Raw genomic sequence first — 21559 nt, 5'->3', positions numbered from 1 at the left:
GCTCTGAGCTGTCAGCACAGAGTCCGATGCAGGGCTCGAACTCACGAACCACGAGATCATGACCTCAGCTGAAGTCGGGCACTTAACCGACTGAGCCACCCAGGCACCCCCACCTTGATGCATCTTGAGGACAAAAGGGCAACAGAAAACTTAACCAGGAATTTCTCCGATGCCGTGAAGAACACAGAGGGATAGCAGTCCTTCCTGACTGCATTGGTGTGTGCATGCCTTCCTCATTCAGAAGGAAGGGCCGCCTTCTTTCTTGCATTTGGGATGGTGATGAAGAAGTCAGCTGTTTCTTCTGGTGTGGAAATGCACACAGGCGATGGAAAGTGTGGTCTCCGGTCCAATTTCATGGCCAGGAGCCTCTTGTTTTTCCGTGTTTTAAAGTTACATGTCAGAGTGTACTCTGCTTTCCAAAATGGTCCTTAGGGCGTTTTCATTAACCTCAATAACCTCCCTTGAAGAACATAATTATCCTTGTGTTAGAAACTATCAAGAATATGTATCCTGCCTGATACTGTTTAAGCATTTGTTGAGTCTGAGAACAAAGCCTTAGCTGCGCTTGAGAGAATTACTATTCAGTGAAGTAAGTACACAGTGTATTTAGAAGAGAAGGGTATGTTTTAAAGAAACAACATGGAGAGCTCCAAATGTTAAAGTTACCAGACTGCTTTTCTCTTGCCTTATTTTAATTGTGGGTTTCAATGCCTAGCTAGCTGGTCTCTTCAGAAGACATTTCAGGGCGCCTGGGTGGCTCAGTCAGTTAAGCGTCTGACTTTAGCTCAGGTCATGATCTCGTCGTTCGTGAGTTCAGGTCCCATGTCAGGCTCTATGCTGACAGTTCAGAGCATGGAGCCTGTTTCAGATTTTGTCTCCCCCTCTCTCTGCCCCTCCCCAGCTCACACTCTGTGTCTCTCTGTCTCTAAATAATAAATAAATGTTAAAAAAAAAAAAAAAGACATTTCAGTTTTATCCTCTGGGAGCCCTGGGCCCATCGGTGAGTAGCACCGTGGCTGAAATGCACCTCTGGAGCTGCAGGAGAACCACTGTGCTTTCAGAAGTGAGTTGTGGTGGCATCCTGTCGTCATATGTGTGACCACTCACAGCGGACTCCATTTGGCCAGGCCATCTTGCTGTCACTGACCATGTGTCACCTAGAAGATGGGTTCTTCCTTATGGAGAAGGTCCCATGAGTTAATAACTGCATCACCACGAGCGCTAGAAAGCACTGTCTAAACCCCATGCGTTGTTGTCAAGCTCCTATTCCTAGTGGGTGGCTAGGTTAGTGCTGTTTTGAAGGTTAGGATCCAGATCCCAGCTCGTCTGTTCTCCAGCTGTTGTTTATCCTCGAGTTTCCCAGAATAGTCAGGCACAAGGTCTTTTAAAAATGGGTTTGGGGCTGCTTTGCATTTTGGTGTATAATAATTAAGCCACTCCTGATTTAGTCTTTGTTCACTGGTGGGGAAAGTAGGTAGGGGAACAGAGAGCACCACATCCCTTGTAAGCAGTGGTGTGTAATACCGAATTTCTGATCAACTCATCTCTACCCCCCACCCACCCCTTTCCACTGATTATAGCCCGTTTACAACATCCCCCAAAGGGCTGTCCAGGTTCTCAGCTTCCGAAGCAGCCCACTTCATTTCACTCTCTCTCTTTTCAAATGCTACTGATTGTTTGATTAGATGGTACATTTATATGGTATAAAATTCATAAGGTAAAAAAAGCCTGCAGTAAGAAGTCTTCACCCCGCCTTCCAGCCACTCGGTAGGATCAGGACTACCAATTTCTTAGGTGGCCTTTCAGGTTGACTTGATGTGTCACTATAATCCCCCACCACCACCTTTGTTATGTAGAAATGGTCGAGTCTATACTGTATATACTAGTCTCTGCCTTGTTGAGTCACGTTAACAGCATGTGTTAGAGAAAATTCAGTAGTAAGTGGAGAGTACAGGAGATGTTTCTAGAATTGACCTTAAGATAAAATCTAAGGGCGCCTGGGTGGCTCACTCAGTTAAGCGTCTGACTTCAGCTCAGGTCATGCTGACGTGGCTCATGAGTTTGAGCCCCACCTCGGGCTCTGTGCTGACAGCTCAGAGCCTAGAGCCTGCTTCCGATTCTGTGTCTCCCTCTCTTTCTCTGTCCCTCCCCCGCTCACACTCTGTTTCTGTCTCAAAATAACAAACATTAAAAAATTTTTTTAAAGATAAAGTCTAATCCGTCTCCTGGCAACCTCTGTCCCAGCCACTCTCAAATGTTAAACATTTGCATCCAACTCACTGCCTGACACGGCCAGTGGGGTCCCACAGGTGGACAAGCCAGACCTTTTCCACTGTTGCCAGACTCCATCTCTGTCTTGGGTTGCACAAACTGAAAATTAAGACCTCATCCTTGACAGCTTCCTGAATTTCTCTCCAGTCAACATTCCTCCCTGTCCTCACCTACCTCCTTGTTCTGGGCCTTCCCAGACTCTGTGTTGGATGGCTTTACCAACTTCCCAGCTGTCTTTTGGCATGTCCACTCCTTCCTCTCTCCAGTCTGTTTTCCACACACAGTGATTTTTTTTTTAATTTTTTTTTTTTTTTTTTTTTTTTTGAGACAGAGAGAGAGAGAACATGAGCAGGGGAGGGTCAGAGAGAGAGGGAGAAACAGAATCCGAGGCAGGCTCCAGGCTCTGAGCTGGCTGTCAGCACAGAACCCAACACAGGGCTCGAACCCATGAACCATGAGATCATGACCTAAGCCAAAGTTGGACACTTAACCAACTGAGCCCATTCAGGCGCCCCCACAGTGATTTTTTAAACCACAAACCTTATCACGTTGCTTCCATGCTTAATACCTTTTGATGCCTTCCTGGCACTCTTAGGACACAGGCCAAACTGGTGGTCGCATCTACATGGACGGATCCCTGCAGGCTTCCCCCACCCTGTTGTCACTCTCTGGTGTCCAGCTGCAGGAACGAAACTTGCCCAGCCTTGCCTGCCAGAGCATTCTCTTTCTATTCCTCTGTCTAAAGTGCTATTCTTCTTTGCTATCTCTGACTCCTCTGTCAGAAGTCAGGCTCCATTTCCTCAAGCCTTCACCGTCTGTCCCTCCCCCCCAAACCCCAGCCCCAGACTAGATCGGGTCCCTAGTTAAAGCTGATGACACCATCTTTTCCTTCATTGTACATAGTAAGGTTGTAATTTCCACTTAGGGAAATTTAACTGGATTAATGTTTCTTTAAATTTTTTTTAAATTTTTTAATGTTTTATTTATTTCTGAGAGAGAGAGAGAGAGAGAGACAGTGTGAGCAGGGGAGGGTCAGAGAGAGAAGGAGGAGGTACAGAATCTGAAATAGGTTCCAGGCTCTGAGCTAGCTGTCAGCACAGAGCCCAACGCAGGGCTCAAACCCACAAACCATGAGATCATAACCTGAGCCAAAGCCGGATGCTTAACTGACTGAGCCACCCAGGCGGCCTGATGTTTCTTTAAATTCTTGTTATAGATGTGAGATAGTTTCTGACACAGGTGAATATTTTATAAACTATAAAGCCTCCTAGAATAAAAAGTAGTAATTTTTTTAACATTTATTTATTATTGAGAAACAGAGACAGAGCATGAAGAGTGAAGGAGCTGAGAGAAGGAGACACAGAATCCGAAGCAGGCTCCAGGCTCTGAGCTATCAGCACAGAGTCCGACACGGGGCTCGAACCCACAAACTGTGAGATCATGACCTGAGCTGAAGTCGGACACTCACCCAGGCACCTCCAAAAAAGTAGTAATTTTTTAAAATTCACGTTTATCAATGAGGCTAAGCTGTGGAGGTTGATACCTGTATTTGTGAGTGAGGGATGACTGAGGGAGCATCTTCCTTAAGGACCCCTAGTAATTCTGCTCTAGACCTTTCTTCAGTTCAGAAGTATTCCCGTGCCAGACCGACACTAAAACCCTGAGCACGGGGATTACGGAAACTAGTGAGACCCACACATACCCTACACTCAGGCAGCTGCCAGGATTTGATATGTAAAACCCAGTTTCAGGTAAGTCTCTCTGCTGTGGGTTTGGTTTGGTGTTTTTCAGGTGGCTGCTGACATGACATTTTAGAAGGCCTCTACAGTTTGGGTGATCGGGTGTGCTTTCTTCTAATGGTTCTTCCCTTTTCCTTTGAGAGCCGTCTTTAAATCGGTCTCAGAAAGAACTCGAGCCACGTGAGCCATTTGGCATTTCCTGTTGTTGAACAGAAACTTGTGTGGTGTCACCTCACCAGAAGCTGTCTCCTTTATCCCCAGGAAACCTGTAGGAAGTGTCAGGGACTCTGGAAGGAGCACAGTGGCCTCACCTGTGAAGAGCTGGCTGAGAAGGACGACATCAAGTACCGAACATCTATGTGAGTGACTCCATTCAGAGGCCCTTAAAACTGGTTCTCCACTCCCCATTAGCCTGCTCTTTTGCCAGGGGACAGTGAGTGTCGTGGGAAGAACAGGCTCTCAGGCCACCCCACTGTTGAGCGATCTCAAGAAGTGACCTTATCTCCCTCTGGTTCCACATCTCTTCAACCTCAGAGAGCCGGTCCTGCAGTCAGTTGTGATACAGTAAATACCTGGCACGTGCAAATTCAGTAACTGTTAGTTCCTCTTCTCCTTATAATCTGAATAAATAAGCAGTAACACATTTTAACTAGATTAGATAGCACTGATGTTGCTTACATCCATGTTTCCTGTAGGATACTGGTGGCCTGAGACATTAAGCAGAATTACAGCCTCCAGAATGCAAAATAATGCAATAGGTAATAATCAGCACTGTGACTATTTAGCACTCCCTATGTGGCTGAGCACTTTACAGATACTAACTCATTAAATACATTGACTTAAATAATACAGAAATCCATTCCTCTCTTCTATGATAGTCCAGACTTGCCAGGCATGTCTATCCCGTGAGGTCATTCAAAGACCAGGTTCCTTTATCACATCACTGCACCATTCCCTAAGGTGGTGTTCTCATCCATGTGACTGTGATGGGGTTGTAGCCACATTTACACTCTAGTCCATAGCAGAGGAGAAAGAGACAAGCTGCTAAGCAGGCAGCTTCTAAGTTGTAAGATGCCTCTGGGAGTTGGGGGGTGAGCTTCTGCTCCTGCCCTGTTGGTCTAGACTGAGTCACATGGCTACCACCTAGCTTCACAGCAGACACCATATATAATCCCTAGCTGAGTGATTTTATGTCCAACTTAGATTTGAAAGGTGAAGAGTGGGTTTTGTTACTAAGAAAATGAAGTGAGAAATGACTAGGGCAGTTAACAGTCTCCGAGTTTGCACCACAGGTTGGTATTCTTATCCTCATTTTACAGAATGATACATCTAAGGCATTGAGCCCAAGTAGCTTGCACATGGTCACGCAGGTAGTAAGTGTCACACAGCAGGGTTTTAAATCTAGACAAATGGCTTCCAGATATGTTCTTTCCCACCAATTTGGTGGGCAGAATGGTGACCCCCAGAGATGGCCTTGCCCTAATCTCTGGAACCTGTTACCTTACATGGCAAAAGGGACTTTCCAGATGTGATTAAGGTTATGGACCTTGAGGTGGGGAGATGATGCTGGCCTATCCAGGTGAGCCCAGTCTAATCACATGACTCCTTGAAAGCAGACAGCTTTTCCATGGTCAGATAGAGGTGTAGTGACAGACTATGAGAGGCATGAGGAGGACCCCACCTCCTGCTGCTGACTTTGGAGATAGAGGAAGAAGGCCGTGAGCCAAGGAATGTGGCCGTTTCTAGAAGCAGGGAGCCTTCAGTGTGTGCAGCCAGTAAGAAAAGAGGGGCTCTGCCCTGCCACCCCAAAGAACAAGTCCGCTGACAGCCCATGTGAACAGCAAACAGATTCTGTCCTGGAGTAGGTGACCTAGCCTTGGACACCTTGGTGTTCATCCGAGGAGACCTGCACTGGACATTGCCCTACAGAACTACCAAATAACGTGTTACGGTGAGCTAATAATGCGGTGATGGCTTGTTACAGCAGCAGTAGAAGACTCACACGGATTTGGGGGCCGGAAGTAGAATGTGACTATAACAGATACTTAGAGGTGTGCGAGTGGGTTTGGAATCAGGCAGCGGGTACAGGCCGGAGGCATCTTACAGAGCACGATAGAAGAAAGCCTAGATTGTCTTGAAGTGGTAGGAATATGGACTTCAGAAACCTCACCCTTGAAGGCCCAGAAGGAAGTGAGGAGCACCATGGACAACACTAGAATCGTCCTGGAGAATACTTGAAACTTCAGTGAACAGACCGCTCACGTCCCTTTGGCCGTAAAGACCTGCTGGTGAGGACTGAGGAGTCAGGGCGGAGCATGTCCCGGTGTCAGGGGCAAGAGGCTCGCCAGCTTCCCTGTGGGCATGCAGAAAGCAGAAGGTGGAGACCATGCGTCTGGACACAGAGCTCAGGAGACCTGCAGGCTGAGCACTGGAGAGAGGAAAGTGCAAGCAGAAGGAGAGATGGGGGCCAGGAATAGGATTTGATTGTTTCTGAAACTCCCATCCCATCCAGGTGACAAAAGACCCCAAAATGAAGACGTTCTCCATCAGGAAATGCATACTCCTGGAGAGAAAGCCAAGGATGGGTCCAAGCGTCGCAGTCTTCAGTCACCTAAGGGTTCTCAGGAGGTCGGGGGAGGGACTCTGAATCTCTTCGGTCAGACCGGGGAGCCTCCAGGAAACTCGGGCATCACCCCTCAGCCAGCTCCGCAGAAGCCAGAAGCCAAGATGGACTTGCCTAGGAGCGGTCTGTGGATGAGCCTTGGGTCTAATGAAATGAATCCTTGTGACGTACACGGGAGACCCACCGGCCCTTGAGACTTTTTATATCCACAGAAACACTGCCAGCTTGGATGGAAGGACACAGCGTGAAAGGAACGAAGTCTGCCAGATGCCGAGGATTCTAGAGGAAGGAAACGGGTTGACTGAAAACTACTCAGCTGTAAACACTCTACCTTAGTTGAAAAAGAGAAGGCTTACTCCACAGAGCCATGAGTCAAGAGTGTCCAATGGCAGAAGGTTATTCTCAGATCTGAAAAGAGTTTGCTTGGCTGGATTTCTACATTGGTTATAAGTGGTGACTCCTTTTTCCTTCCATTTTCTCCCTTTTTGGAGATGAAGTGTGTCCCAAATGGGTCATATCTAGAGTCTTCACCGGAACTTGGTTTAGATGGTGAGATTTAGGACTCAGAGCTGATGCTACAGTGGATGAGACCTTTGGGGTCCTGGGTTAACATGTAGGATGGATATGAATCTGGAGGCCAGAGGGCAGACTGTGGTGGGCAGAAGCATGGCCCTTATCCCCAGATGTGATTACGTTTATGGCAATGAAAGAAAACTAGCATGATGACATCAGAAATACCATCCAACTAGAAAATAGCATTGATTCCTCACATCCTGTGTTCCGGCCTTTATAATTCAGAGCGGCCACCACCCTGACCAGTGGCATGGCCTTAAAGTGATGAACAGGTCAAAAATTACTCTTTCTTCAAAGCAGACATCTTGTCAGGCAATATACTTAGTCTAGTAGTTGTGCTATTGCCAAGAACACTATAAATTTCTCATTTGGAGTTGTCTTTCAGCCAGTTTATGAGCTATCTCCCCCCAAAATTTGTTCTGATTACTCTGGACTCTTGTTTGGTTTGGGAGAAGCAGAGGTTTTCCTTTGTTGCCAACTGAGCCTTTGCTTTGCCCCTAAGAAGGATGTCTTCTTGATGAAGTCAGTACAGATTTATTGAGTGCTCGCTATGGATGGTTAAGAACCTTGAACAAATTTCCTAATCATTCTGTGCCTCGGTTTCTTCCTTTGTACAGTACAGAGCATACTTGTATCTACTTATTATGAAGATGAAAGTGCCCAAGTGCCTAGCATGACTCTTGCCACATAAATCTTCCATAAGTATTCACTGGCCTGTGTGTGCACATGCACGCTTAAGCAGAAGGCCCTAGTTCACAAACGTGACACAAGCACTTAAACAGAACACTTCTTGCATTTAGGACTTCCTCAGGTCATGTGTTCCACTTGGAGTTGGTGATGGAGCACTGCCCAACTCCATAAACTGACTGTCTGTGCCCCGTACCCAGGCGCTGGCACCCCTCCAGAACTTGGTCACAGGCCAGGAGGTGTTTCCTAGCAGGAGAAGAGCTGGTTACTTTCCAGAGCAGAACCTCCACCCCGATGTCCTGTCACTTCCTGCCACTGGCTCTGTTCGGCGTCTTGCTCTGACATAAATTGGAGTGCCACTGCGTACTGGAATAGCTGAAAAACCTCTCTTGGCCTGGGTCCTACGTAAACCAGGCAACCTCTTTTATCAGCAGTAACTAGATCAGAGTGGCATATCCAGGTGTGATCACTTGTTGATTCCAAACTCCAGAAAGATCTCCCAAGTGTCAGACTTCTTTCTTCGTGGTAGGAATACAAGGTACAGTACCGTGTGCTTAACTTTGAAAGGAGCAGCATAATACACACACCTGACCTCCAGACTATGGGCACGTCATCGAGATTACAGATCTCCATAGTTTGAAGAGATTGACCTCCCACCTCCTGGCACACATGTACCATATTAATGGATCCTAGAGCACCTGCTGCTTCCTGTTCACCCAGGTTCTCTCTGCCTGTCATTTGAACAGTAGACCAGTGTGTTGTCCTGTTGGACAACAGATGATCGAGGTCCTTACCAACTGCTTCTGGTTTCTCTGCGCACCGGACAGAGAAAGCGTTTTCAGATTGGTAGCTACATACCAGTTGCCAGAGGCTGTGTGTATTTGCTCTGGTAAGAGCTGATGTCTGGAACAGCAGCCAGGGAGGGTCAGCACCTCAGGAGTCACAGTAATGCACATTCTCCATACAAGTACCTACAATATAGTAATGTTCTCGAAGCTCCACTACCTATACAGGCCAAACAGAAATAATAGGAGATGTGTTGAGAATCAACACCCTTATACCTTTGAAGTCTTTGATGGTGGCACCAATCACAAGATGCCCGGAGGAATCTGGTGGTACTTTCTGTAGAAAGGGGGTCCTCCAAGGGTGTCCCCTCCCTTTCCCCACCACATGGCCCTTACTCCGTGGACCAGAGAGCCAGGGAATTGTGCTGGTTGGCTCGTGTCAAAAATAAGAAACTGCAGGGTACATACCAGGAATTGTAAGCAGTTTACTGTTGCTAAATCCTAAAATACAGTGTAATAAGTGCTATGAGATAGGGCAGGTATTCCAACAAAAACTTGTACATGAATGTTCCTGGCAGCACTGTCCACAGTAGCCAGATGTGGAAACAGCACAGATGTCCTTGAGCTGATAAACAGTGAGCAGAGTTCAATATATGCCATAGAATGGGATTCTTACTCGGCCATAAGAAGAGGCCGAAGATCCACACAACAGCCTCAGAACCTTCTCAGTGAGACAAGCAGGCACCGAAGGCCACCCTCACAAGGCTCCGTGTGTCTGAGGTGTCCACAGGCATGCGTATATCTGCCTGTGTAAAGAACAGACCAGTCTGGGGGCTCGGTTAAGCATCCGACCTTGGCTCAGGTCATGATCTCACTGCTGGTGGGTTTGAGCCCCACATCGGGCTCTGTGCTGACAGCTCAGAGCCTGGAGCCTGCTTCGCATTCTGTGTGTGTGTGTCTCTCTCTCTCTCTCTGCCTCTCCCCCACTTGCTCACTCGCTCTCTGTCTCAAAAATGAATAAATGTTTAAAATTGAAAAAAAAAAAAAGAATAGACCAGTCCATTGGAGACAGAGACAGATGTGGGGGTGACCTGCTTCATAGGCAGGTCTTTGGGAGTGATGAAAATGTTCTGGAACTAGATAGCAGTGATGGCTGCGCATCATTGGGAATACACTAAATGCCCCTGAATTTTAAAATAGTTAAAATGGAAATTGTGTATTTTGTCATAGTAAAAGAAATCCGTACACACATTCACAAAGGAAAGCCATCTAACATTCTGAATGGTCTGTGCCGCCAGAAATGACAACAGCTCCCAAATTCTCAACATACTTCACTGGTGGTGAGAACAGACAATCATGGAGCTATAGTATCTAGATCGGTTATGTAGAGGGGGCGGGGGGGTGGGGGGGAGGCAGGGAACCTTCCTGTTTGAGCACAAGGTCAGCAGATGCAGCTGCAGTCCCGGCTGCTCTTCCTGTCCTCCCCAGAAACACATCCTGTGGGGCTGTTTGTTTCCTGCCTCATTTAGAATCTAGTTCCCAAATCACTCTGATCCCAAAAGAATCAACTGGTTTCTCCTCATCCCATTTTGCACTTTTGTGTTACTGGATAGGTGGTCATCACAAGCCATGAAAGCAGGAAAAGTTAGCAGGACTGGCCGTACCTGTTACTATTCTTATGAGTGTAGTAATGAAGCCTGAGTGGACCTTCCTGCCGTGGGGAACAGCTGTGTGAACATTAGTGTTGAGCCGTGTGCACTCTGTGTGCCCCTCCCTTCGTCTAGGAGTGCCTTTTCTCCCCTACCGTATCCACTATTACTTTGGTGACTGATAGCTGGTGAGACAGAGCAAGCAAATTAATGTGTGCCCTCTTCCCAAGTCTTTGGGAAAGGGCACTGTAACCTTGGTTCTTTTCATCCACTCCTCTCCCCAACTATAGTCATAGCAGCTACCCAGGGAAGAAGCCAGCCAGCCCCAGGCCACCAGAACATGACAGCTTAAAGCCACACAGCAGTCTTGGAGCTGATCTTACACAGAAAGTTTGTGCATAGAAAATTGCACTTGTGTTTTGGTCACAGGTTTTCATGTTGGAAACATTTGCATCTGAACCTTGTAAGTCTTAACATGGAGCATTGAGAAGTGTCTTCACAGTTGCCGAGTAACTGAAATCGTGAACACGTGCTGTATTATCAAGTTGACAATAACAAATTCCTTTATTTAAACTTTGTCTCTTTGACAATGTTTCCTATTCAGCAACACTTAGAAATCATTTATTTTTCTGTTAACTTGAACTGGATTTAAATTCTTTTCAATCCGGAGCTTTCCTGCATTTGAGGCCATTCGAAATGAGACCTAAAGGAATAGCAGCCAATTTCCTAGTTCATTTTTCTATTTTTAAGCACATGATCTGGCTTCTAAGGAGTACACTGTGACAGTCTTCTGAATGTCAGTAATTAAAGACACCTGCATGACCCCAGACTCCCCTGGCCTCCCTCACGTAGCAGCGCTGGGAGCCATGGGAGGAGGGTGGCTGTTTTCTCCACATCAGGAGAGAATCTGCAGATCAGATCTCTTCCCCAGACTGTCGGGTCTCTCCACGGAAGCAGTTCCCTGGTCATCACTGTGGGTTCCATTTGGAAGAAAGACAAGTGCTTAGAGCAGTGGGGCAAGTCCCAGCTTTGGGGCTGCCCACTCTTGGGGTCCTTCCTGCCTCCCCTAGTCTCCGTAGGGTGCCTTTTGACGTCTTTGAGGAATTCAACTCAGTATAGGAGACAAACATAAACAGTCATGGGCCAAGGTGGCAAGTGTTATTTCAGAGTTAGGAGCACACTACACTGCAGAAGAAACTAATCCAGTGGTGCCAGCCCTTGGCAAAGAGCCAAGACGTGTCATTTTGGCTCTAGTCACCTGCCCCTCCATATCAGGTAGAGTGCTTCTGGAAAGAAGTAGCTTCCCTGCAAGCTTCCCATTGGCCAGGATCGACTCCTATGCATGCAGTCCCCCGGCTACAAGGGAGTCTGGGAATGTAGGATTTAGACATGGAGTTGGGCACTGTCAGCAGGAAGGAGTTATGAACTGGCGGCTGGATTGTCCCCACCTGTGTCTCCCCACCCCACACTTAAGTATTTGAGACCCAAGGTTTGTATGCGACTCGGGTTTAGGCCCACTTGCTCTTCGTTAACCAGCTTTGTCTATATAAAACACATTATTTAGGAAGACCTTGCGTTTGCCCTTCCTGTTTTACGCCTATAACAAACAATAGGCAGTTTCTAAATGCAGGTGCCAGGGGACTTTATATTCCTATCTAATAATCCTCAAAACGTGATGAAGGAAGCGGGGCTTTCCTAATTTAAAAAACTGAACGTGGGGCACTTGGGTGGCTTAGTCGGTTAAGCGTCCGACTTTCGCTTAGGTCATGATCTCGCGGTTCGTGGGTTCGAGCCCTGCGTCGGGCTCTGTGCTGACTGCCAGCTCAGAGCCTGGAGCCTGTTTCAGAGTCTGTGTCTCCCTCTCTCTCTGACCCTCCCCTGCTCATGCTGTCTCTCTCTCTCTCCTAGAAATAAAAAAAAAAAAAAAAAAAAAAAACCTGAACGTAGTTCTTGACTCCAAAACACAGTTTCTTTCCACTCTTCAGGTGTCACTAGAAGGGCTGGGCGGTCCCCTGTGGGAAGATGTACTTAGTGGACACAGTGCTATTCTCTCCTTGTCATCTTCCCTGCTATCTCCTCTCATGTGTTCTCAGTGAGGAAAAAATGACAGCAGCCCGCATCAGAAAATGCCACAAGTGTGGGACTGGCCTCATCAAATCCGAAGGCTGCAACCGCATGTCCTGCCGCTGTGGTGCCCAAATGTGCTACCTCTGTCGGGTATCTATCAACGGATATGACCATTTCTGCCAGCATCCTCGCTCACCAGGAGCCCCTTGCCAGGAGTGTTCGAGATGCTCTCTCTGGACCGACCCCACCGTAAGTGAATGCTTTGTAGGGGAAATCTTGGTAAGGTAACATAATGAAAAAGGATTTTATATATACATAACACATTGGGACTTCTGACGAGATACGAAATTACATAGACCAGCAATGACGGGGAAAATGAGAAAGTAATTAAAAAGCTCCTCCTCAGGAAAGCAGCATGCCCAGTTTCTAGGCAGATTCTTGTAGTCCTATAGGGAATAAAATATTCTATGCTGTCTGAAACAAATCCCAGAGCAGAGCAAAGTAAAGATAGTTTTACGTGTTTCTGTGTAAAGCATAATGCTTATACCAAAACCTGACAGAGATAGCCCTAAAAAAAGAAAAGAATATATCCGTCTAACTTACTCATATAGGTTTGAAATTCTCCGAATAAAGGGGCGCCTGGGTGGCTCAGTCGGTTGACCATCCACCTCTTAATCTCGGCTCAGGTCATGATCCCAGGGTCATGGGATTGAGCCTCACATCAAACTCTGTGCTGAGTATGAAGCCTGCTTGAGATTCATATTTTCTCTCTCTCTCTCTCTCTCTCCCCTCACCCCTCTCTCCACCCCCGCCCCCCCGCCTCTCTCCCCTGCTTGTGCTTGCTCGCTCTCTAGATAAAAATAAATTCTCTAAGTAAAACATCAGCAAATAGAAACTATAACCAAGTGAGATTTTTCCAGAAATGCAAAGGATGGCTTAATATTGAGAGCTTGATTAATATACTTCACTATGTGATATCTTTAGGTGATAAAAGACATGTAATAAGATCAAATATCTATCTTAATTTAAGGCATAAAGAGTAGTACACAAGGATGATTTTTTTAATCCTGTATTTCAGAATAGTCCTTAGCATGTTTTTAATAGTGAAATACATAAAAGCATTACCAAAAGTCAAATAGAAGACTGTCACCACTATTTTGTTTTGGAACTGCTTGTCGGTTCAGTTAGCTAAGAGTAGAAATTGGAGAACATAACTGCTATTGGTGATTGGACACCCAGTGTGCTTCAGGCACAGTTCTAAGCGCTTCTAAATGTAACAAAGAAAGTTAAATCTACCATTTTAAGCCTGAGAAAAGACAAAATAATCAACTGGAAAGCTATTAGGGGCCATCGCCATATAAAGATGGCTAGATAGAAAATAATACAAAGAATGTCATTCACTGTCATTCATATTATATAGCAATATAATTCATAAAATATCCTAGAGATTAGGTTCAACAAGAAATATGAAGAAAATTATACTGAAAGACATGAAGAGACTTGAACATATGGAAAAATAGGCTTTATTCTCAAGTAAGCTTTTATATAAACTGTATCACTTCTTCTTAAAGTGATTTTCTAAGTTTGAAACAGTCAGTGAGAAGTTGATCTATAAGGATATCACCGTCTGGGCCAAGAGTTGTTCCACCACAGATTTTGAGCAGAAAGTAAAAAGCCTGTGAACGTGGAGCAAAGGAAAGGCTGAGGAGAGTACAGCACAGCCCCCGGGGCTGCTGCCAGCCAGCTCCTCCGCTCTCCCTGGGGCCCATGGCGAAGGGCTGAGAGTGGAGACGCACCTCCCACTCTAAGGGAAGACCTCACTTCCATCCAAAATCTAGACCTTTGCTTTAATTCCCATTTAAATTCAGTAGGACTTTTTTTTTCCTTGAAAAGTTGCCTCTAATTTTAAAAAAAGACTAATTTTTCTAAGCTGTACTAATCAGAACCATGTAGACTCATGACTAAACCAAAGGACGAAATAGACCAGAAACACGTTAAATGGGAATTTTTTTTTTTAAGTTCTTATCCAGGGGCACCTAGGTGGCTTAGTCGGTTGAACATCCAGCTTTGGCACAGGTCATGATTTCACGGTTTGTGGGTTCGAGCCCCGCATCAAACTCTGTGCTGACATCACAGAGCCTGGGCCTGGAAACTGCTTTAAATTCTGTGTCTCCTCTCTCTGCCCCTCCCCTGTTCATTCGTTCGTTCTCTCTTTCCTTCCCTCCTCCCCTCCCTCCCTCTCTCAAAAATAAGCATTAAAAAATAAATAAAATAATCTCTACCCCCAACATAGGGCTCAAACTCACGACCCCAAGGTCAAGAGTCTCATGCTCTACCAAGTGAGCCAGCCAGGTGCCCCTGAAAATATCATTTCAGATCCCTTGGAGAAATGATAGATTCACCTGTTCTTTTATTCTCAACTACTCCTGGTTGCCAGGACTAGTCTGAACAGAAAGCCCCATCATCGTGGCGTTCACAGTCTGAAACGGGTCCTTCGTGCAGTTGGGGCTATGCCGGAGTGATGCGTGATGCCACCGGGAAGGCTGGCGTGGGGGAGTGAGGTCAGGCCACCTTTAGGTGGAGTGACCTGGGCAGGCTCCCCAGGAGGCAGCATTTGCAGAGAGGCCTGCCTGAGGAGGAGGCAATCAAATGAACTCCACCTGCTTGGGGACCAGAAGGAAGGCTGGTGTCACATGCAGCCAGTGGGCTGGGGGAGGAGAGAGAGAGACAGGCGCAGCCAGGCCGTGGGTCTCACTGGCTACCATGGGAGCTACCACAGGGCTTACCTAGGGGGTGGCTGGCTGGGCCCCATTTAAGTGTTCAGGATCACACTGCTACCATGTGGCCAGAGAAACCTCCAGTAGCTCTTTTGGGGCACTGGGCTAATAATTTGGAAATACTTTAAGAAGACCAGAGGAAATGACTTTTATCATCCCCTAAGGAGGCAAGACCCTTCTTACTGGTACATCGAGGCCAGACTACAATTACTTGAATCCTTTTTGCCAAAAAACACCATAAACTAAGATAAAAGTAAATGAAAAACTGGCGGAAATTGTTAACACACATATGATATAGATAAATAGTGATGTGTAATGAGTAATATTAGTCAATAAGAAACCCATAAACATCCCTCTGTTAATAAGGGTCAATGTGGCTGTGACTTCAGGAAGCCCAAAAATAGCAGTGGATTAGACAAGATAGAATTTTACTTTTCCATCACATGTTGAGTCCAGCAGTGAACAGCCCGAGAGCGAGATGCTCACAACGATAGAGTGCACAGCTATAAAAAGTGGCGCTGGGGCACCGGGCGGGCTCAGTCGGTGGAGCATGTGACTCTTGATCTCAGGGTTGTGAGTTTGAGCCACACGTTGGAGGTAGAGTTTACTATAAAAAAAAATTTTAAGTGATGCTACATATATACATTTCTTTAATTTAAGTCCAAGTTAGTTAACATACAGTGCATTAATAAGATGCTCTATATCTATATTTTACAACGTGGTAGGAAAAAAACATGGAAGATTTACACAGAGGACACCCAGCAGCATGTAAGCTGGGATCACAGACCCAAGTTACCACAGGGGCATTAGTAACATAAGTGGTGAATGTAAAGTGAAGCCAGGTCTGGGGCAGTGGGTGTGATGGGGACTGGCAGACAGCAGAGGCGACTCCTCAGCCCCCACAGATTGTTGCCAAGTGAGATTTTACTCCCAGTTACTTAACCATGGCTTCACATTCTCCAGAGAAGCTAGAAATCTGAATTTTATTATGATCTCTCCTGATTTTTAAAGATTAGCCATTAATCCAAGTAGCTTTAAAACACGGTTCAAGGGGCGCCTGGGTGGCTTAGTCGGTTAAGCGTCCGACTTTCGCTTAGGTCATGATCTCGCGGTTCGTGGGTTCGAGCCCTGCTTCGGGCTCTGTGCTGACTGCCAGCTCAGAGCCCGGAGCCTGCTTCAGTCTGTGACTCCCTCTCTCTCTGACCCTCTGCTGCTCACGCTGTCTCTCTCTCTCCTAGAAATAAATAAAAATATTAAAAAAAAAAAAAAAAAAAAAAAAAATAAAAAAAAAAAAAAAAAAACACGGTTCAAGCCAGCATGTTATAAGCCAAAGGAAAGGTCTTGTTAGCCCCCCGACTTTACCCCGGTGCAGAACGTCTCCCACACGCCTAACAAGAGGAGGCATCAGGGTAGCGGGCCGGCCCCTGTGTGAGAGCCATGGCACACTGTCCTCCCAGCCTAACCGTAATCCCCAGAGCCACCAGCTCTGAAAAGCCTGGGGTCCTGTATGGAAACCAGGTGTGCATGGGTCAGGGACAAGCTTACCGGGCAGAAAGTTGGGCTAAGGGACCCAGGAATTGCTCTTGCTCCACAGCTCTGTGACCCACTGAGACCCGTAGCAAGCCTTCCTCCCCACCACCCACCCCCACGCCCCCATTGCCGACGGAAAGGGCAGACCTTGTAAATAGGTCATCCTTCTGGTGTTGGTTTGGTCAAATGGAGGAAGGTGCAGCCCCCAGTGACAAGTGCTCACCAAGGTGATGCATGGGGCCTTTGGGAACGAACCTTCCCGGGACCTGGCCTTTCTGCCGACATGCTTCCTCAGTGCCATGCAGCTTAGCAAACGGGGAACTACGTGAGGATATAGGATTTGGGGCGGGGGGGGTTATTTATTTATCTTGAGAGGGAAAGAGAATCCCAAGCAGGCTCCATGCTGTCAGCACAGAGCCCAGCATGGGGCTCAGTCCCATGAAACATGAGGTCACGACCTGAGCCAAAACCAAGAGCCAGATGCTTAACCGGCTGAGCTACCCAGGCGCCCCAGGAAGTAGGATTCTTTCTCTTCGGCATCGTCTCTCCAGAAACAGAGCCAAGTAGAGTCACACACGAGAGGGTGTTGAGCCATCTGGTCTGTCCTCAGCCTGTGCGGTTTTCCCTTTCTCCTCCCGCTTGTTCTCGTTCCTTTTCCTGCCACCTCCCTTTTAGTCCTACACCTAGAAGTGGTTAAAGGTTTCTTATGTTCTGTTACCTTGTTTCGGTGCCACAGCATGCGACTGTCCCCTTGTCTCTTGTTGAACTGTCATCTTCCACCCTGAGAAAGGCTCTGTATTTGCTCAGAGTAAAGTTCAAAAGGAAGGTGAGGCAAATACAAATCCCTCCAGTCTCCTCAGGCAGCTACAGCCAGAGATTTGGTTCCATGTGTCCCATTCCCATCAAATCTGGGATCAGCCCAGTTTCCTTGATTCTCACCAGGAGACTGATTGGATTCCAAGCCAGCATCTGTTGGGGCTTCTGAGAACACAAAGCCATTCAGAAGTTCAGGGAAACAAAGCACACCCTGTCATCCAGCCTCTTCTCCGGCTTAATTAACCAGCGAGGCTGTGAAGAATCTCTACGTCCCCTTCGTGGTTTTATCCCTTAATGACCACAGATTGCTTGGGAACCCGAATGAACTCCATATAAGAGCCAAAGTGGGGATTGTAACTTCCCTTCTCTGTTAGTTATCAAGAAGAAACCAACAATGCCGAGAACAAACTGAGGGCTGATGGGGGTGGGGGGGAGGGAAAGGGGGTAATGGGCATAGAGGACGGCACTTGTGGGAATAAGCACTGGGTGTTATATGGAAACCAACTTGACAGTAAAACTATTAAAAAGAAGAAGAAGCCAACAACACTAAACCACGAGTCTTAAGAAACAAGATGTCTTTATAGGAAGGAAGAAGAGAGAAGCAAACCACAGTTGTTTTTTAATAGAGGGTTTTTTTTTTTTAATGTTTATTTCTGAGAGAGAGAGAGCGTGAGCAGGGGAGGGTCAGCGTGAGCAGAGGGAGACACAGAATCTGAAGCAGACTCCAGGCTCTGAGCTGTCAGCACAGAGCCCGAAGCGGGGCTCGAACTCACGAACCGTGAGATCATGACCTGAGCCGAAGTTGGATGCTTAACCGACTGAGCCACTCAGGCGCCCCATAAACCAGTTTTTCTAACTGGGGGGCAGGACACGAAGCCACTTGGCGACACGTCTGTGAGCAGCCGTTAATTTTTTTTTATTTATTTTTTATTTTTTTTTTTTTTAATGTTTTATTTATTTTTAGGAGAGAGAGAGACAGCGTGAGCAGGGGAGGGTCAGAGAGAGAGGGAGTCACAGGCTGAAACAGGCTCCGGGCTCTGAGCCGGCAGTCAGCACAGAGCCCGACGCGGGGCTCGAACCCACGAACCGCGAGATCATGACCTAAGCGAAAGTCGGACGCTTAACCGACTAAGCCACCCAGGCGCCCCGAGCAGCCGTTATTTTGCAGTAGGGACGGTACCTGCAACTTGACTAGATGATCCAAATACGCCGACCCTTTGCTGTCCGTGTGCAGCCGAATGAGCGGTGAGGGTTAACAAGGTATATCTCCTCCTTAGAAGCCGTGTCCAGAAGGGTACCCACAAGGGTACCCACCGGGCAGTCTGGATGCAGGAAGTGGGGCAAAATTGTAACAACAGTTTTCTCTTTATAAATGCAAAACAAAGTCAGTGTGTATCTTGGATTTCAGTTACCAAAAACTGCACAGAATTGTTCTCTACAACCTTTTTTTTTTTTTTTTTTTTAATATAAAAGTAAAGATTGTTCAATTCCAAGAACTCTGGGGCTTTTAAAAACCAGTTTACAATTTGGTACCAATAACCACCCAGCCATTTGGTCAGGAGACTTATTTTCCCCAAGCCTACGTTGAATTGAACCTGATTTTGACCTGTGTTAATATATTTAATTCTCTAAGGCAGATGTGCCCTCCCATTTTTACAAAGCTTATGGTTAGTGAACAGTAGCACTCAGCTCCAGCAGGATTGTTTTTTCTCTTGGCGACTTAAAGCCACCCACCTGCCTTCTCCCATCTGGGATTCCAGCTCCACCCTGACTAGACCAGTGCCCAACCCCTGCCGGCCCTGCTGAGTCTAGTGTATAGAAGATACTGCACAATCTTTTTTTTTTTTTTTTTTTAATTAGGCCCCACACCCAATGTGGGGCTTGAACTCATAACCCTGAGATCAAGAACCAAATGCTCTACTGAGTGAGCTAGTTAAGTGGCCCAATACTGCATAACTCTGAGGCTCTTGTTTCAGTGGCAAAGGAAAGGAGGGGGTGTGGCTGGAACAGAAGGAGAAGGGCATTTCTGAAAGGAGCCAGGAGAGGCAGAAGACCCGTGGGAAAGACAAACCAAAATTGTTCCCTTAACTTACTTAAGTAGGCTCCATGTCCAGTGTGGGGCTTGAACTCACAACCCTGAGATCAGGAGTCACACGCTCTACCAAGCAAGCCAGCCAGCCACCCACGTGTGTTTCCTTAACAATGTGCCTTCTACAAGAGAGAAAAAGATAGAAATGTGAGCCCCCTCGTTGCCCGTCAGCCCAGCTTCCACAGCTCGCCTCAGCAGTTTACTCCTAGTCACCTTTTTAAATACTGGCCTTCGGTTACAACATGGGGGCAGGACCAGGCCCCCACACCTGGTCTGCAGATGAGAATGAGATCTGGGTCACTTGGTAAAAGGGTGCAAGCCCAGGTCTTGCACCAGATGTCACCTCCTTTTACTCCAGGAATCTCCCCACCCTGGAGCGAGAGGTCACAAATTTGGGGGGTTTACCAGTAGGTGCCCATCAGGGTCCCTGAGTCCAGTGAACCAGGTTGGGCTCCACAGAGGTGTAGGACCATCACTGGACCCCTTCCCCATTGAGCAAGTTGCCGATGGTAGAAGGGGGACTGGGCATCCCCAAACCTTGAAAGTGTCCCTGATCAAGTGTAGATGTCAATGGAGGACTTGACCGAGGAGGTGGCAGCGTGGCTCAGTCCAGTGAACACAGTTGGTATGTGTCGTCCTCAGCAAATGCAGGCCCCAGGCTGAGCACTTGACCCTGACAAGAGTCATAACATGGTCCCATTCCATGCTGCCTCCAGGCCCCTGTGGTGGAGCCCTAGATAGAAAGGTGCTATCTGGGCCTCTGTGACCCGAGATAGCAGCCAGAGCCACCGAGAGCCTGGCCGTCTCTGCTCCTCCCCAGCACGTCACCCAGCCCCCCACCCCGCCATTCCAGACCCCAGCTGCACAGCATGTGCCCCTCCAGGCTGCGCCCCGCCCTCCTTCCCCCAATTTCCTGTTGCAGGGGGACAGCTGGGGCTGGGGACTAGGGGCTGGTGTTGCTCGGTGATCTGCAGCCGATCTGGGAATAATTTGAAACTAAATCCTCAGCCCTTTGGAAGCCTTTTATGAAATCATTGCAAGTTTATTAACAACAGCTGCGGCCACACATGACCTGGATCCCAGCCCCAACCCCACCCCCAAAATTGCAGGAGGGAAGCAGCAGTTGACTTGCGACTCCCAGTCACCTTTTTAAGGGGAGGAACAGTTAAATGAAGAAAAAAGTCACCCATCCTCCCTCCGTGGTCACAGGAGGCTGGACGGCAGGCGGGCAGCCAGCCGTGCTGATCAGAAATGCAAAAGAAAACGGGCTTGGAGGGACTTTTCAAAGCTTTGGCAAGAGCAGCCTTGGACCCAGCACTCCTATGTCTGTCTTGGGGACTTCCAGCCTGTGCTGGCGATTCTTGGCAGCATCTGATTGACAGAAACAGCCCCTTTTCCTGTGGCCTCCTGTCTAGAGCCTGCTGCTCAGGGAGAGCTATGGAACTTCGTTGTGGAGGCGCAGTTTAGGAAGTCAGGGTTTGGGTGGTTTTTTCTTTCTTAATTAAAACCTCTCTGGTGAATTCCGCCTCACTTCCTGCCAGTGACTGCCGGGCCGAGTGTGTGTTTTGGAGAAGCCGGGCCCCTGCCGTCGGCGCCGTGCCCTCGCCGTGCTCCCTGCCGCCTCCATGTGAAGCAGGCGTGTCCGAGGCCGCCAAGTCAGGCCGGCACTTTATGTCCTGCTGAGCTCAAAGGAATCCAGGGAAAGGAAGTAAAACCTTCTTCCTGTTAAGATGCAACCCACTCGTTTCTTCTGTTAAAGTATTCCTCCAGATCTGCCAGGCGGGGAGACTCCATGCGTCGTTCTGCTTTGTTCCTTGAGCCTCGGCACTGCATTTGGTATGCACCGGGCCCCTGTGGACGCTGTACCTGTCCCCTACACAGTCCTCGCCATGTCTGGTTGTGCCTTGTGGGCTCCACTCCCAGACTGGCCATGGACAGCCGGAGAAATCCTTC

At 47.6% G+C, this 21559-nt stretch overlaps 1 protein-coding gene across 6 annotated transcripts in view; it reads left to right on the top strand.

Moving 5' to 3' along the window:
• Positions 1 to 21559, top strand: part of RNF216 (ring finger protein 216) — a 155199-nt gene that overhangs the window by 124265 nt on the left and 9375 nt on the right. For all 6 annotated transcript variants that reach the window (XM_039226039.1, XM_039226037.1, XM_039226036.1 and 3 more), the window contains 2 exons: positions 4272 to 4369; positions 12421 to 12643. In XM_039226039.1, coding sequence (XP_039081970.1) covers positions 4272 to 4369; positions 12421 to 12643 — 321 coding nt within the window. The remainder of the gene's footprint in view (positions 1 to 4271; positions 4370 to 12420; positions 12644 to 21559) is intronic.

This window comes from Hyaena hyaena, unplaced genomic scaffold, assembly GCF_003009895.1.
Source record: "Hyaena hyaena isolate Hyena2069 unplaced genomic scaffold, ASM300989v1 scaffold_20, whole genome shotgun sequence".
In the NCBI taxonomy this organism is placed as follows: Eukaryota; Metazoa; Chordata; class Mammalia; order Carnivora; family Hyaenidae; genus Hyaena; species Hyaena hyaena.
This window is presented reverse-complemented; position numbering and strand designations above follow the sequence as displayed.